Here is a 10,787-nt window from a genome sequence, read left to right on the forward strand (position 1 = left end):
CACTGTATCATTCCATGTTTGGCACTGATCACCACCTGCACTCATGTATATATCTTTCAACGTAGCACTCTTAATTCTTACTCTCATGTATATATCTCATGTATATCTCATGCACATATCTTTCCACGTAGCACTTTTAATTCTTATCCCTACTTTTATTTTTTCCATGTCTATTTAAGTGTTATTTATGACACCATGTTTGCACTGAAGCACCGCAGCAATTTCCTAATGTTGTAAACCTGCTCAACATTTGGCAATAAACCCCATTCTGATTCTGATTCTGATTCTGATTCTAAAAACAAATGGTGGAGAGTCCCAGGTGTTTAAACCCTGGTAGGAGTTGTCCCTTATGAGCGTCATTGACCCACGATTGATCGTGTGCTTCATTGAATGAGCCAAGGTGTTTAAAAAAAAAAAGCATGAGTCCTTACCACCAGAGGTTTTGAGTGAAACCACCCTAAGCCCTTACCTAAAACTATTATGTGACCCATCACTTGACAAAGCAGGGATTGAGGAACCTGGGAAAGGATCTAAAAACTGGGTTGTAGGTGGCAGACACTTGGTGTTGTAATGGTAATGACTTACACCTTGGGTCATGTGATGACGGACATGATTATTAGTGGGTCAAAGACCTTCTTAAGTGAAACACTCCACCATTTGGTTTCAGAACTGAAGAGGTTTGTCGGATGAGAGGTGAAGCGTCTTCAAGAAACTCAGCGAAGTCCAGTTGCTTTCAATCCAAGCTCCTTAGACTACCATGACCTGGATGACTGAGAACCTACACAGACATACTCCTGATTGTTGTTTTTGAATTTCCTTTTTTTTTTTTAATTTCATTGATCCTCAGTTCAGTGTCCAGTGCTGATTATGAGAGAGGTCAGCTCACTAAATCTCAGACTCACACTTAAGGTTTATATTCTCTGTTTCACACCTGAGGCTGTGAAAGAAAGAAAAAACAATTATAGCAAAACAAAGACTTTTACAATTACCCATCAAATGATGGTATTCACTGGAATTATGTAATTGTTTATTAACCTCTTTTGATCATGGGCCGCCTTGTTACTAGTCTTCTTAAGATGCTTCAGTTCCCGATACACAACACAGCATGACACTGCTATCAGAGGAGATCCCAGTGCAGCAAAGACTAGCCTCAGGTAAGGAAAACTGTGTGCTGAGAGAAGAGAACACAGTGATAATTATAAGTACAGTACTTACAATTTATTCAAGCGTAAACTTTGGTAAGACTTTGGTATTATTATGGTTAACTAACTGTAAATATATAAACGTTTGGGCACAACCCCCACACACTGGGTACCCTTAAGCCTTGTTTCTTAAGATGTAGGGATGTGAGTTGATGTATTTCACGTCAATCTTTTTCTAAAACTAATCAAGTAACTTTAGTGACTAAACTAAATAAAGAGATGGTGAAAGAAAACTGGAACAATAGGGGAAAACACTCAACCGTGTTGCATTGCCCTCCAGGTTCCTCCTCCTCCCTGCCGGTCTACCTGTCAGAGTCCTGGGTCTGCGGCCCAGTATGTGGAGTTGTTTAGTATCTATTTTCCATGTTATGGCTGTCTATGTTTTGAGTTTCTATTTGTAGGTCCTAGGTTTTGGCCCCGTTGCACCTCATGTTATCCTGTGCTCCCTCTGCTCTGTGTCTTGTAATTCCCTGCTGGTGTGTTCCCTCTGTGTAAGGCCCGTGTTTCTTAGTCTGTGTCTTTGCATGTGTATTGAGTGTCCTGTTTTATTGTGAAGGTCTGTGTTCTGTCTCAGTGTATTCAGTTTGCATCCTCCCTGTCTCGTCAGATTCATTAGGTTCAGCTGTGTCTCCCTCCTGTGTGCAGTTTCCTTGTTTCTTAGTTCTGTTTCTCACCACCCTCGCGTTTGGTTGTATGTCATTCTCCTTCAATAAAGCTCACTCACACATCAGCCAGTGCCTGTGCTTTGGGTCCTTCACAAACACCACATGACACTACCCATGAGCTCTACAAACATCTATGATATTTATAGATGCTCTAGACAGAGCTGATTAGCATTGTTTTAAAGTGACTATTACTTTACAATAACAATTCAGATAATTTCATAAAAAATTAACATATTTTTACACAGTATAATTTTATTAAAAAATAAAATAACTTAAAAGTATTTAACTATGAGTTTACCATTTAAGTCAGCTTGACATGGGGTTGAGGATTCACTACTATATAACTAATAGTTAACATTATTACATGTTATTTAATACTTCATTAAGTGACCTCCATACAAGTATTAAGAACTTCAGCTTTGTTTCTTCCATAGCCTTTGCATGTTAACACTTTCTGATTCACACATGTTCTTATCTTTTATTCTTAAATTCTTCTGGTGAAGCACATTGTGAAGGAAACTACTAGATAGATAAATATTATTCTTATTTTTATCTTTCACTAAACCTGACCATACCACACCAGAGCTGGTAGTGTTACACACTGGAAAAAAAATCACACTGAAAACTTGTGCTGAACGAGGGCAAATTTCCTGTCACAAAACCGCATCTGCTAAAATATTTCTTCTTCACAGCTTAATGTTCTCATTTAATGCAACTAATAATAATCAGTGACCAAGTGGAAAGTTTCAGTGTGCCTTTAGAGTTTAGGTGGTAGTTACTGGGTAATAAAAGATGATTAAATCGTAAAAATGAATAGCAGCCCATGTGTGGCTAAATGACCACAAATACCAATAGAGAGACAAATACTGCATCAACATATACTCTGTTCTATTCTGTTCACTGTACATTTCCATCTTTCTTTCCATATGTTTTTCCCCCATTCTAGCTTCTATCATTTGTTGCACAAGTGATGTTTACTGTGTTTAACAGTTCTACTGCCACATGATGCTTACATTTGTAATTAACTTTATAATAACATAAAAACTAAGCAATAAAGGGTAACTTACATAACTTGCTTTCAACTTTGCTGTTGTCTTTAACATCCAGGGTGAAATAAATGTTTTTCTCTTGGACTCCATTTGAATTAAAGATCTCAATGCTGTATTGACCTGAATCATTCTTCTTCAGGTTTGTGATCTTGAGTGTCCCGTTCTTGATTATAAACGTTAGTCTGTTGTTAAATTCCTTGTCTATCATTATTTTTTCTTTCTTTATATTGAACACAGTTATGTTCACCCTGGGAAGCACCTTCAAACACTTCACATCACGGCCACTAGCATTAGCCATCACATCACACTGGATATACACAGTTCCTTTAAGAAGAGGAGAGCATGGACATCTGTTTGCATTGAGATCACATGTAGTTTCATCAACTGGAAAGAAAGCTGAAAAAGATGCATTCAAAAGAACATGAGCTTATAAGAATCACACTACAAATGTGAATGTTTGGTGTTTTTTATGAAGACAATCTTACCATGAGTTCCTCCTGCTAATAACACAACAATAAAAAACTGTTCCATCCTCTTCATATATCAACACTGTGGATTTAATCTTAAAAGAATAAAGATAATAGAAAAATATTAACAAATGCTGAACCTCCTGTGAACCTCAGGCAAACTGACAACAAACAGTAGATGATACAGACAGGGTGTTTTCACAAGAGCAGGAAATAAAGTGACTCACTTCCACTTGCCCACACAAATAGAAGTGACATAGAGAGAAGTGAGGCAGGCTTTTGCTTGTGTGCTGTAATGAACTGATCTCAAGAAATATCCTCAAATGTTAATGAATCTTTTCCCCTCAACTGGTGTAATTTGGGGGAATTACCTATGCAATCTATAGACAATCTATAGACAATCTAGGCAATACTCTTTACTGGGGTAAAACTTTCAAGTGTCAATAAAGCCTTCACATATGGTCTTAATATATAAATTTTAAGAAAAAAAAACAGGAAGTAATTCAAAATAAACCAGAGGTTTCTGTGGGCAGAGCGTAGTTGTTTCATGGTCTTTACAGTGTGTGCAGGAGAGACATCTTTTTATGTTTGCAGGTTTGCGTAAGTTTGCTTTTTGAAAGAAAGAGAAATAAACAATAAAGAAAGAGTGTAAACTGTAAATACTAAATGGATGCAAATCACTGCCACAACATGAAACTGTGAAACAATGTCCTCTAGACAAAAACAAAAAACATAATTTTTTTTTACCCATCAAAGCAGACAGACTCAAAAGTAATAGAACTCGCTTACAGTATTTGAATAAAGAAAACAAATGAAAACAATGCAAATTTAAATCTCTCTCCGTAAACGGCTCGTAATGTGTTTAGAATGAATGTGTAATAACACAGGTTTTCAGTGGTAAATAGCAGAATGTCACTGAATGTATTTAAATTAAACACTGCAGACTCTGCACACTGGAGGCTTTGCAATTTTTCACTTACTTTTGATTACTCTCAGTAAGCACGAGGAGTGATGGCGAACATGGATAGAAGAAGAATCATGATCAAGAAACATAGGATGTACATGATATACTTATGTTGCAATGGATGCACACATCAGCAAAGCCTAAGTAAGCAACATATTCAATTCAATTCAATTTTATTTATATAGCGCCAAATCACAACAAAAGTCGCCTCAAGGCGCTTCATAGATACAGAGAAAAACCCAACAATCACATGACCCCCTATGAGCAAGTACTTTGGCGACAGTGGGAAGGAAAAACTCCCTTTTAACAGGAAGAAACCTCCGGCAGAACCAGGCTCAGGGAGGGGCGGGGCCATCTGCTGTGATTGGTTAAGGTGAGAGAAGGAAGACAGGATAAAAGACATGCTGTGGAAGAGAGACAGAGGTTAATAACAGATATGATTCAATGCAGAGAGGTCATATATAAGCACTCTACTGGAAATGTGAAAAATCATCTATGAGAAAAGCAAACCCTGCATAAGTACTCTCTGCATTATAAAACAAAGCTGGAACCTTCAACTCTGAGCGGGTTGCAATGAAACTGTCCGAATGTTATGGCAGGACTATTGTTTTACATGCTTCCTCTTACTCTGCCTTAAAAATGGAAGTAAGAACTATGTTTATGCACAGCTTCATTAGCAATGTCTCCCTATCATGACGATCCTTTAACCACTAAATGACAATGAGGAGTGATGAGGAATTGTTTACGTGTTTTATGAAAGTACCTACAATACTATATTATACTACAAATAAACTGCACAATTTTTAAAATGTATTAAAAAAATCCAATTTAAATTTTCAAAATTAAAAGTATTCATTCAAGTGAAAAATCCCCCGCCAATGTTATTCTGCATTATCATGGGCTCAGCTGAAATACTTACTATGTTTTTGTAAATCCTGCTCATTAAATGTGGGCCTCACAGACAGCAACTAAAAACATATTATTTTATAGAATATGAAGAACAGGCGACAATTTTCCAACCTTCTATTGTTGAATTTTGGTGAGCCTGTGTCACCTCAGGTAGTCATTCAAATCTGTGGTTATAAGTTATAACCACAGATTTGGGATAAAATCTGTCTTATTTTATCCCACTTTTTTTTTTCTGGGTTCCATCTGGTATGGTGCTGTCACAGTGCAACAATCTGGTAGTCATACCTTTTTTATTCAGTAGTGCTTCCATGGTGTAATGGTTAGCACTGTGGACCTAGAATCCAGTGATCTGAATTCAAAAATTGGTGAGACCTGCTTTTTGGAGATGAAACCATTCTGCATGTCTTCTCTGGCACACCAGAACTGTGCTACAATTGTGTTTTCAGTGAGAGGTGTATAAAATCAAGCAGCTAACCATGACCTCTGTCTTTACAAATACTTGTCAATCACTATGTGGTGCTAAAGAGCGGTCTGAAATTCAGTTGTACACCACACAAAGTTACACGGTGGGGTGTCTGAGTGCTGAGTTGTGCTTGTGCGTAATAGTCACAAACACTCTCCTGACTCACTGACTCCACATTTCTAAACCTCCTCTGACTTTAACATCAGCATGAAAACTGGGAACTGCGAGCTCCCTCTTTGGATGTCATCACATTGACATTTTTCATTTTTTATCATGAATCCCATCTCATTGTTGAAACTCACTTTTGGCTGGGCCTTGACCTCTTCTGTGCTCTTCTGTGTTGTGCCATCCGCTTCGCCAGAGGTTGTAGATAGGTAGGCAAATCGACCCATATCATATTACTGTGAAGATGAGCGTACTCCCTAAAATCCTCTTCTTATTCCAGAATATCCCTCTACCAGTACCTGTAGGTCTTTTTCTTAACTTAAAGAAAATTATTACCAATTTTATTTGGCAAAATCATCGCCATCGGCTTCGGTTAATTCTATTATATCTGCCATTTGACAGGGGTGGGCTTAAGGGTCCTAACTTTCAGTGGGACTATTGGGCTGCACAATTGCGCATGATGATATACTATTTCTCATCTGATCCACCTCCGGCATGGGTTTACATGGAACCGTTCTTACTTAATTCAGAATACTTTTTGACAGGTTGCCACGACCTGACAGTATAGACACTGCAACAGGGGTTCCATGGTGTAATGGTTAGCACTCTGGACTCTGAATCCAGCGATCCGAGTTCAAATCTAGGTGGGACCTGATATTTGCGAGGTGAAACCATACTACATACCTTCTCTGGCACTTTGAATTTCTGTATGAATTGTGTTTTCAGTGAACGCTGTATAAAATCAAGCAGCAAACCATGCCTTTACAAAACACTTGTCAATCACTAAAGAGTAGTACTAAAGAGCTGTGTGAAATTCAGTTGCACACCACACAAAGTTACAGAGTAAAAGTCACAAACACGCTGCTGACTCAACAACTGTACAGCACTAAATCCTCCTCTGTCTTTAACATCAAAAAACAAACAAGCATGAACATCGTGGTATTGGTTTCCATGGCTGAACAGCAGCTATGTGTTTTGTGAAGTATAATATTTATGTCTTCCAAAGTAAAGTTTTAAGCCCCACTTGTTTTAAATCTGTAGCATGTGTAACAGCAGCATGCCATGAAAATTTGATGATAACACGTGCATGTTTATGGTCGCCAAACAATTATGTATGTAAACAACACTTATCTGACTAAACCACGTTGAGCTAATGCAGATTTTATTCTTATTTTATTGGTGAGGAGAGAGGATGGAACCAAAAATGCATTTATCCCCGTGTTCTGTGTTGATGAAAATCACCCAACAGGAAAGCAGCTGGGCATTCATTTGAAACCAGTTCACAGGTTGGGCTGTGGTTCCCCCTCTAGCGTCTCTGCTTGAACTTTCAACTGTGAACCTCTTAGATCCAACCTTCCCAACTGCTCATCTCGCAAAAGACAAAATGGAAGAACCCAGAATGTCTTTTTTTTACCTAATTTTTATACCTGCTCACGCTTTTTCACGCTTCCCTCACAGGACGTCACATTTCACACTTTGGCCGTCCAATCAAGTTGTTGACATCTAATCATTCCTGTCCACCCACACCTGATCTTTCTATTTCGATCTGACTTACAACATTTAACACAAACTTTAAAATCAATATATTTTCTTTGTAATTATTTTTTATTTGTTTTTGTTTATTACATGCACTTAACATACAAGTATGTCGAATGGAAATCAGCAACTGCGCGGGATTATTCAATTAGTGGTAAGTTTCAATATGTCAGGATGGCCGAGCGGTCTAAGGCGCTGCGTTCAGGTCGCAGTCTCCCCTGGAGGCGTGGGTTCGAATCCCACTTCTGACAATTGAATTTTTGCACTTCTTTCTTACTGGTACTCATGGGTCTTTGATCAATGGTCATGAGAATTTGCATAATCATGATGAAGGAACTGACCTCCGAGCCCACTGTTCCTTCAGGGGGCTGCTTTCAGTCATTATGCAAATATACTGTTTATAAGATTGGGGAAACCTGCAGTCAGCTGAGACTGAAGAAGTCACTTGGATGAGTGACGAGACGTTTCTCCCACTGAAAACGCTACATCCAGATGAACAGAATGAACCTTTGGAGACTTCTTACTGTTGTGAGAAAATACACTTGAAACTGGCAACTATGAGAGTTGTGCACTGTTCGTCCCTGACAGCAGTGGATTTTGTAATCATGCACAGTGTAACAACATTCTAGATAATTGTAATAAAATTCACTAGAGGGTGGATTTGTTCACACTGACACTGATGTGCTAAAAACCTGATTTTGTGAAGTCAAAACGTTCAGCAAGTTGAAACAATCTTTATCTTTTACTCCAACTATCCCAAAATAAGGACTGGTCCTTCCCATGTGATGGTATTAAAATATGAAAGGCTGTCATCATTTCAGATGTTTACTGTGTAAATGTTTGTTTGTTTGAATGTTTGTTTGGTTTTTTTTACCTTGCCTTGCTTGGTATCATTCTTTTCAGCACAACCTCACGTGTCTGAATTTACAGTTATTTTTTCATTGACATACTGTATTAACACAACTGATCTGAAATCACACAAGAACATAAAATCCTAGTAGTAGTAATATTTTCTTCTTACTGTAAAAACCACAGACATGTTTAGTAAATTATCTTCATAACTTGAAATGCAAATAGAAATTGTGCATTTTTAAAACATATGCAAAGATTTTGTCCATAAGTTTACAAATTTTGTGAACAACAAAGTTTTATACGACTATTAATCTTAAAATGCAGCCAATGCATCTGGCGTTCTTTTTCTTGTACAGCCATTTAAAAATACTACGACAATAATGCTGATATGATTTGTCGTGGTTCCACGGTGCAATGGTTAGCACTCTGAATCCAGCGAATCCAGTGGGATTTGCTTTTGGGATATGAAACCATAGTGCATGTCTTCTCTAGCACATTGTGCTTTCAGTCAGAGGTGTATAAAATCAAGCAGCTAATCATGACGTCTGCCTTTACAAAACACTTGTCAATCACTAAAGAGGTCCTTCACTTGTCAGTCACTATGTGGTACTAAAGAGCTGTCTGAAATTCAGTTACAACCCACACAAAGTTACAGATTGGAGTATCCGAGTGCTGAGGTGCGCTTGTGCGCAAAAGTCACAAACACTCTGCTGACTCTCTAACTGCACAGCTCCAAACCTCTTCCGACCTCAAAGTCAGCACAGAAAGTGGGCGCCACGAGCTTCGTAGTATGTGTTTACATGGCTGAACAGCTGCTATATTCAAACAAACGCCTCCAGAGAAGACTGCGACCTGAATGCAGTGCCTTAGACCGCTTGGCGACCAAAAACCTGCACAAGTTATCATTACTTGACATGCAGTATGGTTTCACCTCCCAATAAGCAGGTCCCACCGAGACTTGAACTCGGATCGCTGGATTCAAAGTCCAGAGTGCTAACCATTACACCATGGAACCGATGCGAAAATGTGTGAACTGTCAGGTCATGGCAACCTGCCTAAAAGTATTCAGCCAAATGATCAATATGGATGACATCGTAGATTATTCGCACTACGTTTCCATGGCTGAACAGCTGCTATATGTGTTATGAGAAGGATAATGTTTGTTTCTTCCAAAGTATCTAACAGTGGTAACCTCCACCAAACTGACACTGCAATGTCAGAATGGCTGAGCAGTCTAAGGTGCTGCGTTCAGGTTGCAGTCTCCCCTGGAGGCGTGGGTTTGAATCCCACTTCTGACATTGAAGCGTTACTCTTCTTGATATTGTGACAAAATGCTCTAGGGTTAACCACGAGCTTTCTAAAAACTTGCATATAACAACTGTGCACCATTCATTCCTCATCTTTGCTGCCCATCATTACGACTTTGCTAATGATGGGCAGCAGGTTAGTGTCATGATGTCACCTCAGACATGGTTAAAAGCCCTGTTAACCTAAGTGCTTCTCGCCGGGTGCGGTGGCGCGTGCCTGTAATCCAAGCTACCGGGAGGCTGAGGTTGGCGGATCATTTGAGCTCAGGAGCTCTGAGCTGCAGCAGGCTATGTCGATCGGGTGTCCGCACTAAGTTTGGCATCGATATGGTGATCCTGGGGGAGCCCGGGACCACCAGGTCACCTAAGGAGGGGTGCACCGGCCCAGGTCGGAGACGGAGCAGGTCAAAGCCCCTGTGTCGCTCAGTAGTGGGATCGCACCTGTGAATAGATGCTGTAGCGCAGCCTGAGCAATACAGCGAGACCCAATCTTTATACACATCCTTATACCTGTCTCTACCTCACACAGCAGCCTCATCAGCACGTCTTGGGCTTTTTAATTCAAGTCCGAAACACTCACAAATCTGCTGCTCTGCTTGTCCTGCACCACCTCCTCCTGCAGGACAGCTGCAACTACATCCTCCACTCTAAACACGCCACCGCCCAGCAGGTGGAGACAAACTTATACGTGTTGGTATAAATGAGCTTATGAGTAAGGTGAAACTTAAGTCACATGGTTTCTGGGAAATCATGTGGTGTAGCCATTCTACTTTGACTTTTGTTTTTTTTATTACTCATTTGAAACTCATGTACACTCCTTATACATCTTATATGACATCTCAGTTATTGGGAGCAGATGGGAGGAGTTTGGGAGGAGCAGAGCAAAAAAACTTTTTAGTTGCAAAGTCCGTGTGTTTGTAGTGATGTGGAAGGAGTGTTCTCACACCAGCCTGATTGAAGTGCCCAAGAGAAGCATTGATTAAACAGTACAGCGTGGATACGGCTTTACTCCAGTCTTAACCCTAAAGATAGAAACTGAGTTTTCAATTCCAGAAAAATAAGCAACTTTCACTCTAAAGCCTTTACTGTTTGTGTTGCAGCTAAAACCACTTTAAGAATAATACTGGAACAAATTTAGGTTACACTGGATTTTGGACTGCAGACAATCTATATGTGATAGCATTTCATGTTGAAATAAGTTCGGGCTT

The 10,787-nt window shown here is 39.4% G+C and overlaps 1 protein-coding gene and 3 non-coding genes across 4 annotated transcripts; 2 read left to right on the forward strand and 2 right to left on the reverse strand.

Moving 5' to 3' along the window:
- Positions 1-779: 779 nt before the first annotated feature.
- On the reverse strand, positions 780-3,576 carry LOC120723858. Its single transcript, XM_040015638.1, has 4 exons — positions 3,402-3,576; positions 2,935-3,312; positions 1,036-1,171; positions 780-937 (listed from the first exon to the last, which is right to left on the reverse strand). The coding sequence occupies exons 1-4, from the start codon at positions 3,454-3,456 to the stop codon at positions 886-888; spliced, it is 621 nt and encodes a 206-aa protein (XP_039871572.1). The 5' UTR covers positions 3,457-3,576; the 3' UTR covers positions 780-885.
- Positions 3,577-6,465: 2,889 nt separating this feature from the next.
- Positions 6,466-6,537, forward strand: trnaq-cug. Its single transcript has one exon. It is a non-coding gene; the product is annotated as a tRNA-Gln (tRNA).
- A 1,051-nt stretch (positions 6,538-7,588) lies between these two features.
- On the forward strand, positions 7,589-7,671 carry trnal-cag. Its single transcript has one exon. It is a non-coding gene; the product is annotated as a tRNA-Leu (tRNA).
- Positions 7,672-9,215: 1,544 nt separating this feature from the next.
- On the reverse strand, positions 9,216-9,287 carry trnaq-uug. Its single transcript has one exon. It is a non-coding gene; the product is annotated as a tRNA-Gln (tRNA).
- Positions 9,288-10,787: the final 1,500 nt, after the last annotated feature.

Source organism: Simochromis diagramma, unplaced genomic scaffold (genome assembly GCF_900408965.1).
Source record: "Simochromis diagramma unplaced genomic scaffold, fSimDia1.1 OVJJ01000685.1, whole genome shotgun sequence".
Taxonomy (NCBI): domain Eukaryota; kingdom Metazoa; phylum Chordata; class Actinopteri; order Cichliformes; family Cichlidae; genus Simochromis; species Simochromis diagramma.